The sequence below is a fragment of the Cupressus sempervirens genome, chromosome 5 (genome assembly GCF_028749045.1).
Source record: "Cupressus sempervirens isolate cs-2001-9-10 chromosome 5, ASM2874904v1, whole genome shotgun sequence".
NCBI classification, from domain to species: Eukaryota; Viridiplantae; Streptophyta; class Pinopsida; order Cupressales; family Cupressaceae; genus Cupressus; species Cupressus sempervirens.
In genome coordinates this window covers 53,017,517-53,038,618 of record NC_143122.1, presented here as the reverse complement: position 1 = coordinate 53,038,618, position 21,102 = coordinate 53,017,517, and the positions used below count along the sequence as shown (strand labels likewise).

The window sequence follows — 21,102 nt, the reverse complement described above, 5'->3', positions numbered from 1 at the left end:
GGTACAACTTGCAAAAGTTGGATGGTTATGTAAGTTGGGACAAGAGTATTTAATGGAAGCAAGGATTGTACTAATGGTGAAAGAGGAGATTGTTTTGGTAGTGAACTAGGTCTACTTTGAGATCTAATCTTCTTCTTTTTAGGGTCATTGAAATTTGGTAAGGACTTCAAATTCTTCAGTGGCTCAAAGTTTTCATCAATGATCCCCTTTTTTCTTCCCCCCCTTGTATATCTATGAGTAGCCGGCTCTGTTTCTTAGTTTTAAGTTCAAGGTCTTATAAGTACTTGAGCAAGTCTGTTAACAAAAACTTCTTCTTGGACTTCTGGTACCCCTCTCAATAACTCAACCCTTTCTTCTTCTCTCTCTAAAACAATCAATACTTGTTGATATTGTTGGTTACTTCGGCGTAATGCCTAGGCAGTTGAATTCAAGTCTAAGATTATATCTTCCTGGGTATCCTCAAATTTGAGATAAGGTTGTAATACAGGGAAAACCTCATTATGAGGAAGAACCATTTTTATTCAAAGTTTTTCAAAGACCAGGTTCTCTTCAAAAGGGACTCTCCCTAACAGAGTTGCCAAAAAATTGTTGGTGAACAAATTCTCTTTTCAACTATTTAACAAATTCACTCTATGCCCAAGGTACGAAAAACACAAAATGTTCACAATAGTTGAGAAAATCTCATGTTTTGTATTCTAAAGGTACATCTTCCCAATGAAATTTGCAATGAATTCAAAATTACCTTTGCACTTTTACCAAAAAGCACATAAGGATCTCTCACTTACTCCTCAGTAGTGAGGTAAGAATCAATTCAAACAAAAAAATAAACATTCGTCGAACCATACTTCCACAAAATATCTATTTCAAAAGGAATGAATAACATGATAAACTGATATCAATCATTCAAGCACCTTAATTGAAATGAACTTACAGTAAGAACAACAATCAAATATCTCGAACCAATAAACTAGAGTTCACAAAGTAACAATGATCTAAGTGCTTTGAACACAAAGTTTCCAAGCCGAATTCAAGATGATATTACGTGCGAAAGTACAGGCTCATTATAAGGCATTAATGACAAATCACTCCTTGTTAAAATTCGCATGTTCGAAAGCCTTGTGATATAACCATTTCATCTAATAATTCCCCTTTTCAGCTATATCAATAATGATTAGCTTTATTGCAACATCTAATCCCTTTTCCGACTGAAGATTTTCCACTTTTCCTCATAATGCATTGGGAATAAAATTGTCTTTTGAATCATCACTCTCTGACATAGCCATCAATGCCTTGTGTAATGATGGTGCATTGTACACCATAATCCAATTTCACCAAGATGCCTCTGCCGTTGAACGACTTTGAACTACTTTGAACTAAGGTTCAAAGTGGTTCAAAGTGATTCAGAAGAACACCCTGCCGGATGGGTGCACATTTCCTGCAAGAAAACTCGTTAGCGTAAAACCTTTGGTTGAACTACTTTGAACTGGAGTTCAAAGTGGTTCAAAAGAAGGGATTGCGATAGGAAGCATTCAGGATTTGTACAACACTTCGACTGATGACAAATATGTGAAGCAATGAAGGAAGGACTTCAAAAAAATCTAAGGAATTTTTTTAAAAATATGGTGACTCATGGACAACTAATAGGTAGCAAAGTGAAAACTAGAAGACCATGTCAGAAAGAGAGAGATGAAAAAGAAGTGTGAAATGAAAGAGGAGAGGAGAAAAAGAGACCGAAACCACACTAAGGAGGGCTAAAAGGTCTCAAAATGAAGTGTGTCCATTTTAAGATGGTATAGTAATCACCTTGGATGTTTGATGTAGGAAAATCTTGATTTGGAGCAGTCTTGCATCAACAAAAAATAGTATATTTCCAAGTTGTTTGGTTTGCCACTTCATATATTCTATCTACTAATAGATTTTGTGATCAGTCATCTATTCAAGTTAGCACCTAGAATGAACTAATAATAATGGGGACCTATCTTGGACCACATTACCAAGTTCATGCATCATTTGGATCATCATTACTTGAGTTATAATTTTTTCTCTCTAGGGTAGTGTGTTCTTGCTTGTTCTTAGACCTATTGGTGAATTAGAGATGTTGCAATGGAAATTTATGACTTGTGAAGCTTGATGAGACATACCTCTATGTTTTTGGATCATATACAAACTTGAATCGTGGATTGGTGGCTCTTATACAGTTTACTCAATTTTTTCCTTATGGTTTGAGACCAAACCTATCCATTGTAATACATTTTATGTTCTTGGAAAATGTAATCTATCATTGGGTTCACTTGTCTGTTGTGATGCTTACATATTGTAATGTAGTGTATCTCTTAGTAGGGTGTTTGTGATAATGAGGATAGATAACATTAGAATTGGATATAAGGTCTCTAACCAAATATTATAATCAATAAGGCTTGCTGTAGCATGACACGTATGTTGGAAACTCATTGTTATTTGATTTTTGATCAAATGAAAGTGGATCTAGCACTATCATCTAAATCTCTTATTATTTTTTGTTCTATTTAGTCTTGTTGCATTATTGGACAAATCTATTTGAGGTCCCTTAATGTGTAGCTTCATTACAATTATGGAACATGTTATGTTATGTGTGGTGATCCATCAAAGACAAAAAATCTATTAGAAAAAAAGTAGTGTCATGTTGCATGGTCTTTATATTACAATTTAATACTCTAACAAGCATCATTATAATAGGTAATTACTAGTTTAGTAAGAATTAAAAATAATAATGACCATGCTAAAAAATTGTATTACATTAGGTAACCAACAACCAAGGAGCATAAGCAACAATGAAAAAAAACTAGAATGCCCTACTATACTAGTTGGCCAAAACATCAAGAGCATAAACATATTTAGCAAAAGTGCAAACTAGCAAGTTGTGTAATTGTAGATGACCATGATAAGTCATATGGATTCCATTAGTTAGAAAGTTATATTTTGTTAAATGACCTATAGATATAAATAATTGAAGGGATCAAACTAGTACACCATGCTAGAGTAGATGACCAAAACAATGGTAATATTTCATGAAAGTTGTTAGAAAGGATCAATATGCATGTCTCAAGGGGCATTATGCAACATAACACCACCACTTCAGGGGTGCATCAATGAATACAACAAGAAATAATGAGGCCTCATTGCTCCATCAAGAATAAAATACCTTCAACACCAAAGAAATATCCTTAAAATGTATCCTCCCAAGTCAAAACTAGATTTAGAATTCAACTAGACATGATAATTCTATGAATTGCATCTTTAATTCTACTATGTTGATTTGATCTCTACATAATATGAGATGATGGTCATTGATCAACAAGGATAACTTGATTAAATCAATGGTCATTAGCTTCACAACATCATTGAAATAGACTTCCTCGATCTAATAAGGCCCTAAATACCAAGTTTGCAATTTCCCTTTATAACCTTGTAATATAGTAAATTGTAATGCTTTAAAATTTCACACTCTATTTAAGCTCTTTTGTTTGTGTGATTTATCTCGGATCATTTTAATCCTATCTCATATGTATCCTACTTTATTATTTTTATACATCAATCTCAAGAATATATCATATACCCTTGGTCTTGATACTCTGTAAACACCTTCTCTGATCCTTTCTTGAGAGTATTAGGGTGCTTAAATCTTTAGTTTAAGTATGTAATTGCACATGGTATCATCACTAGTTTTTAAATGAATGCAATTTTTATTCCTTTCCAAATGCCTCTTTTTCCTTTGTATGGTTTATGGCTTTGTTGTGTAATGAAGTGAGCACTAATCTATGTTGGTGAAGGATAGATCACTCTTCATTTATAACACTCTCCAAATAAGTGTTAGCTATATGAATATATTGGGAGTACTTTAGAATATGCATGTTGTTCATGATTCAATGTTAAAAACTACATAAATAATCTTGATAAGAAACAAAGGATGATTTACCAGAGAATCATGTTCTACATGTTTACACGTTACTACTATGTATGAAACAATAACTGGAATAATATAACATGGTATAACACTACTGGCATCAACATGTACAAGGTGATTAATGAACTCAATAAAGGTCTCATACAACTAGTTGTCCCAATGACAAATGTTGGGGTCAAGTGTATATTTTGACACAACTATTGATTTGTTACAACCACACTATATCTTGATTGGTTCAAAAACTTATTAAGAACACCTTTGGGAAATCTTTCTAGGTTTGTATTCAGCCAAAATGCAAGAGATACCACCCACTCTCATTTATTGACCTTTGACCCTCCATAGTTTATCAATGAACCACTCATTTATCTTTTTGGAAACAACCCTTACCATCAAAGGAGATAAATGTTGTAGATTGTGTACCTTCTAACTTTTAGAACTAACATGTCACTTTCTTCAATACCTATTATCACATGGCCAAAAGTGACTTTCTCATTCACCATTAAATGATAACATATATGATGAGTAATATCTCATTCTTGCATAATTGTGACAAATAATATTTGATTGATCATAGTATAGGGACATTTCATTCACCAAAAAATGAATAAAAATAAGATCTATTGACTTATCCTACTATTTGATAATCTTTTTAACTTTTGTGGAATATGTTAGGGATAATCCCCGCAACCCAACCCAATAGCCCAACCTACCTTACCTCGAACTTACAATTGCCAAATTGAAATCTAAGAAAGAAAAAACATAGACAAGACTAAAACCCTAAGAAAAGCCACAACCTACAACCTACAAGCAATCCCCTTCTATAGTGGAATATCATTTTCACTTTTATCTAAAGAGTTATTAGTTCCTGCTAGTGGCAGGAAACTATAGCATCCAGTAGATGCCCATTTGTTTTTGTAAAGAACCTATTAGAGCAAAGAATTTATTTTGAGAATTGTAGATTTTTATTGTTTCCATGTTGAAAAGTTATTTTACAGTTTAAGACATTTATAATTTCCTAATTTCTCATTTGTGCGTATAATGAAGAGTCGTCATTTCACACAAACACAAATTCTTTTATAATGTGCTATGAAATTGTGTAAGGTTAAAGATGATTTCTTGAAATAGTTATGTAATGAACATTACCATCCCATCTTGTCAAAGTTGTTTAGAGTTGGTAATCCCTTTTATTGCATACAAGACATTCCACCTTTTGTTTAACTTATCGATGAGTTAGACAATACTGTTAGAAGGTGACATATTTGTTTGAATTTAATTTTTAGAGTGCAATTTGTAGTAATTACCAGTTGTATATGTCAAACATTCATTTCATGGTTCCATAATTGAGTAGAAATTTTGAATCCCAACTTGTACAATCACATAGCTTGACAAGTAAGAATAGATAAACAATTAATAATGTTATCTTGGTAAACTGAAAAATCCTGAAATCAGTGCCACAAGCATCTAGAACCATCTTTCCCCTTTGAATGTCAGTTTTGAAAGGAGTTTGAAATTCACAGAAAACCCTACACCATTTGCTTATTCAACTTTTTGGATTTTAGTTCCTTAGTGCTATTGCATTTTACATTTTCGCAATGGTTATTGTTGATAGCTAGACAACTCTCTTTTACTTAGTTAAGCAAAGTTTTTTGGGAAGATTTTTTCTAAGCTGTATTTTGTTTATATTCTTATATGAATAATGTATTCCTTCATTTCATGTTGATCTTTGAAATTGAATCTCAATAAAGAATTCCTACTCAAAAGGGACCCTTTTGTTATTTTGTTAGTGATTTTTAAAAAGAAACATTGTTTTCATTTAAGAATTGGTGAACTCTAAGATATTTTTGTGTCGTTGACAAACATTTTTTCATAGTTTGAATCATTTATTAAGGAAATTGGGTTTCCTATTATCATATTCATATTTTACAGTCCTTGAGGGTTTTGGTCTTTTATTAATTCTCTAGTGATAAAGTAAATGATCGCTTTTGTATCCTTTAATGGATCTCTAGGCATTTTCTTTAAAGGTTCACATCTTTTAGAGGTTCCTGCTTATCATTTCACCAACATTTTCCTTGTCTTTCTATCACTGAGTTTACTTTTCTAAAATCATGTCGAACAAGCATTTGATATTTTTAAATATAAATCTTTGGGTATCTATCGTCCGTTGGGTGATGTTCTTGGGCTTTACATCATACATTTGGATATTTTGTTTTCAACTTCATGGATAGTAATGGATTATATTTATAGATTTTTTAAAAGTCAAATTCTTTTTAAAATAAACAAATTTATTGTGTAAATGATGTATGCTATTGCTTTTGTGGGTTGTTAAATTTGATTGTCTATGAAAGAAAGTTTTTCTCTCTAAATCAACCAGTAATAAGCTCTGGTTGGCAAGCGCCAGATCTTATTTTTCCAGTTCTAGATGTTCTGTGCAAGAGAAGGATAAGTACATTTACATATCCCTCCTATTTCCTTTTCATAGGCACATTATTATATTCCCAAAATAGTTAAACCTTAACTATTTTTACCATTTTAAAATTACCCATGTATTGTAAAATTTGAAAAAACTTAAGCAGATCTATGTTAGGTGTATTTATAGAATGTGTTGGTATACATGCTTGGATTTATTAAAATAATAATAATAAGTGTTGTTAGTGTGAGATAAACATAATAGCTTGCTTGATGTTTGGGGTTGTTTTGATCCCTTACGTCCAAAATTTACACTTGAATGTTTTATTTTGATCAAAATTTTGTGGTCTTCTTTGGTCTTGGTAGATGTTTCTCTACTAGTACATCTCAAACATCAATGAAATGTTTTGGGTAATTCAATATTACTTGAAAAAATGAACTTAAATTGTTTTTATTGTTAGGCCTTTTATTAAGCACGTATAAATTGGTTTTTGAGGTTTTCTTTTTAGAAATGGTCATACTTACACAATTTGTCCTTTTCATTTTTTTGCAAGAGGGTATACAACAGTAACTCTATGCAACACTGCACTGACCATCTCATCTCATGGAATTACTATGACACTTATGCTTTAGACCTTAGCCACTAATGCTTTCGACTATATTAGTAATTTTCCAAATAGAGACATCAATGTGTTAACTATAGAAACATATATGTAAGTATCATTACTTCTTACTCTAGATTTTACCATCCATTTCTACTGACTATATGTTGTGGTTCACTTTTAATATTAAAAATAGTCTTTCAATTAGCTTGCAATTTCTCATTAAGTGATTTCATTTTTTAAAATATACAATGAGGTTAGTTTAAATAGAAAGTTTGCACATTTCAAAATTTGTGGCTTTATAAGACTTTCTCTTTTTATAGTGTTGTTTTCTTTAACAAAATGTCTATTGTATAAATTTGCAATTTTGGGGCTCCCCCATAGACTAGCAGGGTGTTTTGTTACCAACATGATGCTTAGTGCTCCACCATCTTATGGCTCTATCAGGTGCTAATCAGTGCATTATAGTGGGTGAATCAGCTACAAAGGTCCAGTCCAACAGACAACACTTCTCGAGAACAATAATGGTACGAGGTTACTTTTCTAGTACAATAGAGCATGATGACCAAAATGATTTTGGGTATGTTTGTCTCTATACAAAAAAATAAATTAAACTAATTTACATGTGCATATGCATATTCCATTTTTTCTATAATTTTTATAAACATTAACTACCTTGCCAGTCAAGCATGCTGACAGGATGGAGAAGATTCAAAGGGACTTTCTCTGGTCAGGGTCCGATGACCAAAAGAGATACCACCTCGTCGCCTGGGATCTTGTTTGTCTCCCCAAATGCTATGGTGGTCTTGGCATTAGAAAAATCAGACATCTCAACAATGTTCTCCTAGCTAAGCAGATATGGCACATTTCTCAAAGTTTAGGTGTCTGGAGGGATATCCTGACTGAGAAATACCTGAGAAGGCAATCCCTCAACTCCCTATTTGATGGGTCTGAGATTCCCCAGGGGTCCTACATTTGGAATGGGATTTTGAAGGCAAAGCCTCTGGCCAAATCTAAGGCCAGGTGGAAAGTTGGCAATGGGGACAATATCCTTTTCTGGTATAACAACTGGACATGTCAGGGACCTCTAATCAATCATGATTGCTTTGATAGATGGGCTAAACAAAGCATAGAAATATATGGTCTATGTGTCAGAGATTATAGATCTGGAAATGATTGGCATGACCTATCCGAGCTATCCCTAGACCTTAACTCTCTAATGATTTATCTAAAAGCCACCTTCCTCAACAATAGCAGGGATACCCTTATTTGGGGGGATTCTTCGAGTGGGAAATTCTCTGTTTCCTTAGGATATTTATCCATATGGAATGGGATGAAGAAGTCAATTTGGGCTAAAGCCTGGATTTTTGGTCTCACTCCTAAAATCAACATTTTCTTCTGGCTTCTCTTGGAAGACAATATCCTTACCTTGGACAATATAGCCAAGAGAGGCCAAATTATCCCCAATAGATGCAGCCTCTGCAAACATGATCTGGAAACAATTAATCATTTGTTCATTCACTACTCTTTCTCTTCCAAGGTGTAGAACCTCCTAACTAGGGACCTCAGTTTTAGTTGGTGCCCCCCGATTAGTTTCCAAGACTTCTTCATCCAATGGAGAAGCCTGGCATGAATGAGGAGATAGGAAGCCAAGGACAATGTGAGTGAGGAGGAGAAGGGGAGGGATAGCCACAAGGAGGAGGCTGCCCTTGTTTCCCCTTTGTGTAACCCCAGGAAAAGAAAGGCCGACCAGGCCTTGATTCAGGAAGAAGCCTAGATTCCCGAAACCCATGGCCCTAACTCTCCTATATCCTCGCGTGAGGAGATGAATGAAATTATGGTGGAAAGGAAGAACAAGAGGAGGGCTTGGAGAAATTTCAACATGGACACAGCTAGGCTGGGTATTGTCAAAGAACCGGTGAACATCTAGGTGTTGGAGAACCTTGACGGCAGAACCCACTATGAAGAGTTAATTGACCCTGCTATATTGGTCATTTCTGACAACACGCAGGAAACTGGCTTCAATTTCTTGAATAATGTGAAGAATTGCTTGGTAGACAATTTTTGTTCTATCAAATGGTTGTTTCAGTAAATTGAGGCCCTTAAGGAAAAGAATAACCAGGACACTAGTCAAAATACCTACAAGGTTCAGGAGACCACAAGAAAGAACACTACCCAGGTTGGTAACCAACACATCCACGGCAGCCAGGACACTAGGGACAAATTCTCCTTGGTTGAATAGAAAGTCCAAAGGTTCGAATCCATCCACCAAGTGCTGACTAAACAAATTGTGGATACCCTGCACACTATGAATGAGAATATTGTCAACTTGGGTGACTCTTTGATGAGAGCTGACTTAGGTAGGGACATTGCACAGAATAATGGGATGGATTTCGGGCAGGTGGAGTTTGCTCAGACTAAAGCCAAGGACCAGGTGAATAAGGCGGACTAGGTGGAGACCCAGTTCAGGAACCAGGAAGGAGCGGATAGTTAGAAGGACAACGAAGCTACAGAAACTCTGTAGGACCTGGAGAAGGACAACCAATAGTCTGCTTCACTTTTGGTTTTGTTCTTTGTTTTGGTTTCTGGCCTTTGCCTCCTAGGCTTGGGCCTCTTGTTAGTTTTTGGCTTTTAGCAGTAGTCTCTTGTTAGCCAGACTTTTTATTTTCCTTTCTATTGTGCTGTAAACTTTTGGGTTTCAGGATCCCTGTAAAACCTGTTTTACTTAATCAAAAACTACATTGCCCATCACAACTACATGTCCCCTTCCAAGTACTATGTGTATTTTTGTCTCTTCTCCATATCAAACTAGCTCTCCCATTTCATCAAATATTTCACCACAATCTTTTCAATTTTTTTGTCCTTCTAAGCGTGGTGACTAAAGAGTACTTCACAGGAAGATCCTATTGCCTCAATAATAATATTATCATATTTATTTGGAAAAAAATCATCAATTAGGATAGTTGACACTTGGAGAATCCAAAAAGTGTCTTTGACATATTTGTAGATTTCTAACAGTCATTCAATTCTTTAAAGAATTTTTATTCCTTTTAAATAAAGACACTTTGTCTACCGTTAATTGTTACTGCAGATCTTCTTCACGATTTAAAAAACTAGGTAAAAAATAAAGTTCAAAGAATATGAAATGATGTTGAGATGTTAAAAGATTATTTGTGAATATTAATGTAAAAAGTATGCAATGATTGTATTAAAATCAAAGTGGCATAAATCTCAAGGTAATGATAAGATTTTAAAGTTTAAATAATACTTATGTTTTTTGCAATAAATTTGGTCCAAACAGATTATGAATTATATCATGACATTTGATTTTTATTATAAATATTTTACTGCTTGTGTACCTTGTTTCAAATACGACAACTTCACTTATTTCTTCCTAATTAAATGTTGTCTATAGATTTATTTGTCATTTTAAAAATAATTTATCAATGTTGTTTATGAGATTTGTAAGTAATTACTTATGTCACAAAATGCCTCCACCACATTGATACCTATCACTTAAATTGGCATCTATATCACTTGTGGAAAAGGGTTCCTTGCAAACAAATAAGTTGTAACAAAAGAATCCTTGCAAACAAATAAATTGTAACAAGAAACTTTATCTTAAACTACAATCTTCAATATAAAAACACCACGATAGGAACTAGACGCTTTGGTCTTTGTTTATGATAGAAAATGATTATGAAGTTGTGTGAAACTGGTAGATGGCAAGTTCCAAAGGAAGAGTGGGCAGGTAGAACATGTTTATTCCGTAATATGAGAGGAGTAGAGATAGAGCAGCACTTTGTTAAGGATTGCCTGGCATACGATGACCTCAGATCTAGGTATACAAAGAGAGATATTGTAGAACAAGTACTTCAACTATTTATTCGAGGAAGATCAAGTGAAGAGAACGACTCTGATTATCAAACTTCAGAGAAAGAGAGACAAATTAACCAAAAATTTGCAACTAGATTAATTCTGCTCTTATCTTGGGGGTGATTGTGTGGGTCCCATAGACTACTTTAGCCTCGTGTACGTCATTAAAATCCATTATATCATATCATATCAATGGTGCCACAAAGAGAATTTCTATCAACCTAGAGTTTTTTTTCCTCCTAACTAGCGCAGTAAAGAAAAGAACTAAAAAATTAGCCTCCAATCCCCAGCGACCGCAAGACAGCAAACTGCACAACAGGAGGTCTGGGTTTCGATCAAAAGCGGATGAGATCATCTTGAATTTGCTCGCAGTCAAAGGGTTTATGGAAAGGAGAGCTGGAACAAAATGCTGGGTCGTCAGGCATTGAGATCCCTGCTGAGATCAGGAAGTGCAGGAGGAAAAATATGGCGAAGATCCTTCGCAGATGCGCCAGTCAAAGCTTCACCTGCCGCACACGATGAATTTATCGCGGCACAGAAGAAAGTGGCGCCCTTTGTTGAACCTCCGAAGACCCCGCTCTCATTCATGCCCCCACGCCCGGTGTCGCCACATCGATTCCCCCCAAGGTCACTCTTAACTTCGTTTTGCCCTATCAAACGGAGTTGTCTGCCAAAGAGCTCTGTGCTTTTTAATTCTTTTTACTATTTACGACATTTTCATTACATTGCTTGCTAATGTTGTAACCAGTTCATGTTTTGATAGAATTGTAACCTTGTTCATTTTAATGCCATTTGTCTTTCGATCAATTATTGATAGTGTTTGGATGATTGTTTATATTTTTATTCTACATTTTTACCGCTCGTATAGGGCGCACGGATGATCGGTCTCATTCGGCTTAGAGCCAAGTGATATTCATATCATTCTGGGATAAAATGTTCTAGATAAACTCCTATTCCTATTGAATATATTGACCGGAAACTTGATAGTGTAGAATCTGACCTTCTGTGGACAAAATTAGATTGATTGGTTTTCCTTTTGCAAGGAGAAAGAAAATAAATGTAGAAATAGAAGCGTTTCAAAATGTCTTGTGATCAATCGGGTAAGTCTTGCATTTTAATTTTTAATTCTTGTAACAGGCACTTGTGCAATTTCCAATTTTTAAATTTTTGCTATTTTATTGAAAAATTCTGGTATTAGCTAGCAAATTTACCTAGTTCTAGCTGGTGAGACCACAAATGGGGGGCCTCATATCTGTTAAAATATAGCTTCAGTAGAAGTGTTTTGTATATGATTCTCTCTATACGTATATATACTCTCTCGCTCACACACATATATATAAAATGTGTAATGTAATATAATATAATCTGATGTTCATTATCTATTACCCTATACTCTTGCTAATATGTGTTTGGCAAACTAATTAGTGCCGGGCCATACTAATACTGCTCAGGTCTTGTTTACAAACTGCCGATACACGCCCACATAGGGACATGACCCTACGTCATGCCCCTACAGGGACATGTACTTCTAGAGTTTACTCAATGAAATAAACATGCATGCATTACAATCAATAATAGGGTAAGATCAGTAACCAGCATTGGAAATTTCAAATAACTGATACTGGCTGCCTGAGAGTATTTGTAACTTGTAAGCATTCATTTATTCTTCAGTTGGGAATGCTTAAATCTTTAACACAACTTTCAAATAAGAGACATTTAATTCTGTTTTGCTAAAAAAGCGCTTTTCTGCTGTCCGCAGGGCTCAGACAGCCTGTGGTTCGAACTGGGTTTGAACTTGGTTCAGTTTTTTTTGGCCTGGTTCACCCAGGTTCGAACCAGATCGAACCGGTAGGCAAAATTTGGAACCCTGGTTGAACCAAGAACGAACCGGACCAGAATTCGAACCGGTTCGAACTTTTGCAGTTCGGGGGGTGGGGGGAAGGTACCCGTACAACTTAGGTCATAAAAGAGTTGTTGAAGTAAATCTCTTAAAGATTGGAAGCTTAGGAATATCTTAGAAGAACTGATTATAATGTTATTCAATGAGATTCTTATCTATGGTTGCACCTAGGCTAATCATGTCAGATTTTAAGAGATTTTACAAAACTGTTTTTACTGAGCACTCTAAATGCATATTTAGTGTAAAATGAGTGGAGTATTTCTGTAATATTAATTCCCCAGAATGCATATACATTGATATGAAAAGGCAGTAGTGGTCCCGACTCCCAACCCTAGTCCATCAGCAGCAGTCTCTATGGGTTCTTAGGCTTGAGAACACACCACCATAAATTTGTCAAAGATTTCAGTAACATTGCAGGACCCTCACAAGCATACTCAAAAAGAACTCATTTAAATCCCTACTTAAAAAGAACTCATTCATTTTGAGTGAGGATGCAGCTGCTGTGTGTTTCACCCCAATTCTAGCAATCCCTAGAGGGAAATGTTTATCCTAGAATGTGATACCTTACAGACAAGAATAGGAGCAGTCTTAAAGCACGAGGTTGAACCTCTAGCTTTCTCCAACAAACAATTGATTGCAAATAATTTATCTAGACAAGAATATGAGCAGTCTTGAAGCATGAGGTTCAACCTCTAGCTTTCACCAACAAACAATTGCTAGGAAATAATCTATCTAGAACAACATATGAAAAGGAGAGTATGGCTATCTTACATGTTCAACAAAGTCATCCATATTCTGAGGCCATTGATTCCAAATAAAATCCAATTATAAGTTTCCTAACAACCTAAAATATTTCACACAACAAATGATGTTTTCATGTTGCACGGTGATTGATTTGGCATTTCTCAGGTGTACTGAATCATAATTTTAAGATTCCAGTTGGGTGAAATTCAACATGTCTGGGAGGTACAGATTGGAGACAAGTATGGAGATGTTTCTCATAACAGTTACTCGTGTCCACATCTCCTGACATCTCTGCAGGTGTGTCTATACTGATGTGTAGATGTTGCCCTAGAAGATGACCTATTCAAAACCCCTGCTAAATGCTAGAAATGTTGAAGAACATGATTTTGAGTTTTGACAGGGTTTTTAATAGTTAAGAACTTTTGTAACTTCTTTTCATGAGATGCTAAAGCAAGAATGGAGATGACCCCATAGATTTTGGCGGGGGTGTCTGGTGGTCAATGATTCTATACCTCCTTCTGCATGTTGCAGGAGACAGCAGTCGTGTTTCTCTGCTGCTTTCTTCTAAAAATTGCATTCCGTTGGAAACACATCTCCAAGGGGCCCAGAACACCTCTCTGCATTTTTATGGTTTTGGGAGATGTCTGGATCCAGGGAGCCTTGTTAATGTTAGACAACCAAAAGCAAAATCTATTAAATCTTTATATTCTTTTAGCATTATATTAACCCTGAAATCCTTGTCTTATTTTTTTGCTTTCCCTTGAATGAATGTTTTTTTTGTCTTGTTTTGTGCCGTGATATGTTTTTTTGAACTTTTTAAAATAATAAAAAATTTCTTTTATTTGTAATCTGAATTTTTGATGAAAGTCTATTTGAGGAAATAAATTTTTAATTTTGGATTTGAATTGTATACGACATTTTAGTATGTTATTTATGCAGATTTTTAACAAGATGAAGACCAGTCGTGTGCTAGAAATCAGACAGAATTTAATACTAGAAATAGTATTAGCATCAATATGGGACTTTTGATTGCTTAACTTGAACACTTATCAGTAATTAAGTTTTGTGATTGACCATCTTTTAAAGTTACGTAAATCACTTTTTTAATCCATATACATTCATAGCCAATATTTTTAGAGATTTTTTTGTGTGTAAAAAACATCTATATGTTGTTTGTTCTCCATCTATTCCACCTCACTGAAATTTGGGGGTTCTTTTTGGATGATCCCCAATGATGCCCAGGTTTTTATGTCCTGCAAATTCTGTTAAATATAGTTTAACTCTTAAATCAATATTTGTATTTACTTGGGGAATATGATTACTGAGATGTCAGAAATAAGAAACATATAATTTAATGTACTACTAGTTCATGTTTTTTTGAGTTCATATAAGCATGGAATTTAAGTTTTAGTTGCGTACCTTCCGAAGGTGCTTCATTTTGCATTATGTTTGAAGACTTGGCCTTTGTGCTTTTAAGTTCCTGGAAATCCATTTACTGTTTGTTTATTGTGTTCTTGATCAATTTGAATGATTTATATTAAGAAAATGATATCCATTTAAAATGCACTTTCCTTTTGCCACAGACTGTGTATATAGCTTTGACAAAAACCAGAGATGCACTTGTGCCACAGAGAATATTGTCAACCACTAATTCATGTTATTTTTACTTAAAGACCGCATGGAATGCACGATATATTTTAACTTGAAAAGAAGACTCACATTGTTTTAGATTAAAACCTTCACAAGAACACTAATGTGGTTTGTGTTCTTTGATTTATCTGATTTTTAATAAATATTATTGTCATTTACTCTGTAAGACAATATGTTGTACCATCATTATATTTTTATAAAGTTAGAAAAGACTTCTAATAAAAAGAGAAAACAAAATGAATAATCAAAAATTTCTTTTATTTGTAATCTGAATTTTTGATGAAAGTCTATTTGAGGAAATAAATTTTTAATTTTGGATTTGAATTGTAGACGACTTTTTAGTATGTTATATATGCAGATTTTTAACAAGATGAAGACCAGTCGTGTGCTAGAAATCAGACAATTTAATCCTAGAAATAGTATTAGCATCAATATGGGACTTTTGATTGCTAAACTTGAACACTTATCAGTAATTAAGTTTTGTGATTGACCATCTTTTAAAGTTACATAAATCACTTTTTAAATCCATATACATTCATAGCCAATATTGTGAGAGATTTTTTTGTGTGTAAAAAACATCTATATGTTGTTTGTTCTCCATCTATTCCACCTCACTGAAATTTGGGGGTTCTTTTTGGATGATCCCCAATGATGCCCATGTTTTTATGTCCTGCAAATTCTGTTAAATATAGTTTAACTCTTAATCAATATTTGTATTTACTTGGGGAATATGATTACTGAGATGTCAGAAATAAGAAACATATAATTTAATGTACTACTAGTTCATGTTTTTTTGAGTTCATATAAGCATGGAATTTAAGTTTTAGTTGCGTACATTCCGAAGGTGCTTCATTTTGCATTATGTTTGAAGACTTGGCCTTTGTGCTTTTAAGTTCCTGGAAATCCATTTACTGTTTGTTTATTGTGTTCTTGATCAATTTGAATGATTTATATTAAGAAAATGATATCCATTTAAAATGCACTGTCCTTTTGCCACAGACTGTGTATATAGCTTTGACAAAAACCAGAGATGCACTTGTGCCACAGAGAATATTGTCAACCACTAATTCATGTTATTTTTACTTAAAGACCGCATGGAATGCACGATATATTTAACTTGAAAAGAAGACTTACATTGTTTTAGATTAAAACCTTCACAAGAACACTAATGTGGTTTGTGTTCTTTGATTTATCTGATTTTTAATAAATATTATTGTCATTTACTCTGTAAGACAATATGTTGTACCATCATTATATTTTTATAAAGTTAGAAAAGACTTCTAATAAAAAGAGATAACAAAATGAAGGCCAAGTCTTGTTTAAAAGATGCAAGGTTGAAGTAAAGCTAAAACTAGATGGCCTAAATGAAGGCTAAGATAATATATAGCAGGCTAAAACCTAGAGTTAGAGAAGAAATCATCCATCCTGGTACTTTTTTATATGAACTGTTGCATGTTAGGTGACATTCATGCTGTTGTGCATTAGTTACACCAGTTTAATTTCAGAGAATGCATACATCCTTTGGTTGAAACCCTGATCTTGCCAAAATTTGTTTCCAACTATTTTTAAGGAAGTCGAATAAAAATGTATTCTTGTATTATACTGAATACAGAAGTTGGAACATTTATTTCTTTAGTGAACGATATTGAAATGACTGCTATGTTTCATATTAAAATAGGAAATGGATATCAAAGATAGAAATTCTGTAAGTTTAGCATTTTCTTCAAGGCGATACGTTTTGTGCTCTGTATGTGATTATTTCTGTCTTGATTTGATATTAGAAATTTAAAGTTCCTGGGGCAAAAAGACAAGTAAGTCTTTAGTTACCTATTGCTATCTAGTCAGAATGCTACTGCAAATATGTAATAACATCATATTAATGGAATGCACAAGTTGGAAATGACTTAAAGATCAAGAGGCTCAAGTTTTCATAGGATTTGCTACTTTAGAGTTCCCTATCTGCAGGTTTCAGTTTGATTTTGCTAATCTGTTAGTGCTGGTGGGTATTGTCAAAAACTCAAAGCTGTTGGTATCTGAAATCAGTAATTTCTTGTTTGACTTCAGAAATGTAGTTATACAACTCTACAGCCCTTTTTCATATCTGCCGAGTACAAAAATCTTTCCGACCTTGAAGTTTACTCCAACACTGACAACCTTGCTGCACTTTGATCTGGACAATTACAGGTTGATATGGTAATAGTCCCTGCAACTACCGGTCAGATGGGTGTATTGCCTGGACATATTGCAACTATTGCTGAGCTCAAGCCTGGTGTGATGTCTGTTCATGTGGGAGATGATATTAAGAAATATTTTATTAGCAGTGGATTTGCATTTATTCATGCAAACTCCTACACTGATATTATTGCAGTTGAAGGCGTGCCACTTGACAGGATTGATCCTCAGCAAGTCCAGAAAGGATTGACTGATTATACACAGAAATTGGCTTCAGCATCAACTGATCTTGAGAAGGCAGAGGCTCAAATTGGAGTTGAAGTGCATGGTGCATTGAATTCAGCTCTTACAGGATAAGTTATGGACTTGCAGTATTTCTGTTCATTGTGTTGAATATCTGGATTTTCTATCAATAATTGAGCTTTAGTAACATTGAAGCGTCAACAAGCCATTTTTGAAAAGGTTCCAAGGGTACAATGCTTGTTTTGTTACAAAATTTTAGAGAAATAGGCGTGGCATAATGGAAACCTAATTTTATATTTGTTGGAATCGAGGTATTTTTATTAGATTCATTGTTCAAATAAATGCCCTTGATTATGATTCACATTCAAGTAAAGATTTTTTTTGTTCCATTCCAGAGTTGTCTGCTGATTGGGACATGAACTCCATTGATTTTCTTTGCTCGCGGCTAAATAATGGAGGTCCATATTTGGAGGCTGTTGTTTTTTCTAGCTGAAATTTATAGCAAATTACCTTTAACCCTAGGTATATTTGTCTGGCCTGTTTTTTTGTATAAATTTTGAAGGTTTATGTTACCTGGTCATTGTTCTCTGAAATAATAATAAGTTGAACAAAAGTATTTGCGTATTTTGTGTACTGATTGGTGATGCCAGGCTGTGCACCAAATCGATGAGTTTGGAACATAGTTCCCAGACTCTTTGAATCCTGACGATTTCCGAGTCAAGTCACACTGGTTGAGTCACAGGGACCCGTGACCCTAGAAACACAGCACAGGCAAACTCTTCGAAACCTAGTTTTTCTGGAGACCTGCCTAGTTTTTACTGAATCCTAAGTTGAGTCAGCATTACCGAGTCCGCGCTGAGTCCGAGTCAGGTCTGGGAGCTGTGCTTTGGACTGATTTCATTCATAGTATTGTAAAGACCATTGCAGTGATATGAATCTGTTAGCAAATAGAAATGAGAATGTTTAACACACTTCATTATTGCTAAAATTCCATAGAAGCAACACATCAAATTTGGTAGACTTAAATGCGCTCACAAACATAAAAATCTGTTGATTTCAGTCCATTTCTTTGTAATTGTAGAGTGAAATTAAAGACTACATGATTGTCAGTTAAGTAAATGACATTAGATTCCTTTTGGCCTATTCCGAATTCTAGTTTGTAATGAGTACTTTTGAAGTGTAGATAAGGTTTACTTTTATTTGGAGCTAGTTAATAACGGTAAGCCTGTGCTACAGCAATTCTGTAAAAACATAAATAAAAAAAGTGTAGTTTCCGTTCCTCCTTGGATTGAAGTTGAACTATATGCACCGGTCGCTCGCAGGGAATGCTGTTTCATTATTTTTACAAGCTCTACGGCACAACTGTGTGGAAGGATTTTGAATTTTTTTGACTGCCTATTGAAAGAAGATACGATCTCTAAACTGAGTATAATTAAAACAGAAGTGCCTAAAGTGGCCCAAATTAAATGTTGTATGGGAATATGTACCTCCACTCCAAGCTCTCTAGAATGAATCTGCATCTTTCACGTTTATAAATTTCATTCATTTCAGTGAAACCCAAATTCCAAATTGTTCAACATTTACAGGGTGCCATAACCCATTTTGTTACACATTGTGAGTCAACTTGGTATGTGATTGGATGTTATGCTACTAATTTATGATGTTCAAAGGTACTTTATGTGACACTAATGTTGGATTTTGGGCATTGCGATGTTTTTCAGATATATAGGCTGTTTGCATGTTAGTGAATCCCATCGTCATTATTTCTTGTTCCTGTTAGTTTGGTCTGCTAAAGATGTTTGACGAAGATAATCTATTAACCTATCAAGTGGGCACATTTGATATTGCATCTCTATGTACCGCTTTGACATATTCAACCATTAAGGAGGTGAAGACGAGTAGGTTTTGCAGATACTTTTTCTATTAGATTTCTTTTGTATGACAGTTCAATTCTATTTGTTAAATCAGGTTCAGGGGATGTTTTTTTAGATATATAGGCTGTTTGCATGTTAGTGAATCCCATCGTCATTATTTCTTGTTCCTGTGAATTTGGTCTGCTAAAGATGTTTGACGAAGATAATCTATCAACTTATCAAGTAGGCACATTTGATATTGTATCTCTACGTACCGCTTTGACATATTCAATCATTAAGGAGGTGAAGATGAGTAGGTTTTGCAGACACTTTTTCCATTAGATTTCTTTTGTATGACAGTTCAATTCTATTTGTTAAATCAGGTTCAGGCGAATGGGATTGAACTTGAAAAGCTTGGAATCAAAACACATGATTTAAAGACATGGACATTAAGTTTAGGTCCCGTTTGTTTACTGGATTTGAACTGGAATTGGTAGGAACAAATTTTATTTTTTTTAATTTTCATTTTGGATGTGTCAAATTGGAATTGGAATATGAGTTCAAATTCCTATTTTGGTCCAAAATGAGGATTTGTTAATGCCACTTGAAGAAGTGAAGTTGGAATTAGAATTAAACCAGTTTTGAATTTCCATTTTTCCTGCTCAACAAATTCTAATTCAGAATTAACATATCTAACATCTAACAAATTCTGGATATAAGACAGCTACAGCTAATGCCAGCAGAGTGAATTATTGGATTTAAATCAAGTACTCAAATTATATATATATGCAAAAGTGAAGTTTTATAGGTTCTGAATTCTAGAAATTTGTTTGGTTGTATTTACATACACCAGTGATATTTATTATGTATTTTTATTGAAATTGGATGTAGATTATTATTTTTGTCTATGTTATAAGTTTGTGGAGGTTTAGTAGTGTTTGTGGACTCTTGACTGAAATGAAATAATGAGAGGGAGTAGGAAGGAGTTTAAGTGGACTGCAACAACACATAAGAGTTTTGAATTGTTAAAGCATAAAGTTACAAAGCAACCTATTTCAGCACTTCTAGATTTTAAAAAGGCAATTCAAGTAGTATGTAATGCTATGGTAATGCAATAGGAGTTATTTTTAGTTGAGAAGGTAGACCTATTGTTTACTTCAATGAGAATTTAAATGATACCAAGAGAAAATATTCTATTTATGATTAAGAATTTTATGCTATAGTTTGGGCATTGCAAAAGTGGAGAGATTATTTTCTTCCTAAGGAGTTTGTTTATATATTGATCATCAATCTTTGCAATATTTGAACAGTTAAGGAAAGTTAAATTAGAGGCATTTGAAATATACATTTGTGTTCAAACATAAGAGTTGGAAGTCTAATAGGGTTGCAGATGCTCTTTGCAAGAAAAAAACTTTTGCTAATAAAGATATAGATTGAGGTTGTTGAGTTCAAGGAGAACTCAAAAACTTATACCCATAAGATCCTACAATAATTCTATCAGTAGGAACACTGGTAAATCATCATTCCAGATAGTATATGAAATTAGTTCTGAAAATGCTTTTGAATTAAGGAAGAATGAGGGAAGAAACCAACACTCTCTGAACAAACAGTAGAATCTCCCTTGGACCTCATAGTAAATGGGACAACAAAAAATGAAGTGAGACTCGGTCTCAACCTCCCCGATGTGACAAAGCTGACAGATCCTGTCCTCCT

The 21,102-nt window shown here is 34.3% G+C and overlaps 1 protein-coding gene across 4 annotated transcripts; it reads left to right on the top strand.

Moving 5' to 3' along the window:
- Positions 1-11,028: 11,028 nt before the first annotated feature.
- LOC149554510 (ATP synthase subunit delta', mitochondrial-like) lies at positions 11,029-20,043 on the top strand. Of its 4 annotated transcripts, XM_089828557.1 has the most exons (3): positions 11,029-11,454; positions 12,587-12,769; positions 17,306-17,859. In XM_089828557.1, exon 3 carries the CDS (start codon positions 17,312-17,314, stop codon positions 17,648-17,650), a length of 339 nt encoding a protein of 112 aa, XP_089684683.1. In that variant the 5' UTR covers positions 11,029-11,454; positions 12,587-12,769; positions 17,306-17,311; the 3' UTR covers positions 17,651-17,859. The 4 variants fall into 4 exon arrangements, with proteins under 4 accessions (XP_089684683.1, XP_089684682.1, XP_089684684.1 ...); XM_089828556.1 differs by lacking the exon at positions 12,587-12,769 and having other exon boundaries at positions 17,186-17,859; XM_089828558.1 differs by lacking the exons at positions 12,587-12,769; positions 17,306-17,859 and adding an exon at positions 19,773-20,043 and having other exon boundaries at positions 11,031-11,454.
- Positions 20,044-21,102: the final 1,059 nt, after the last annotated feature.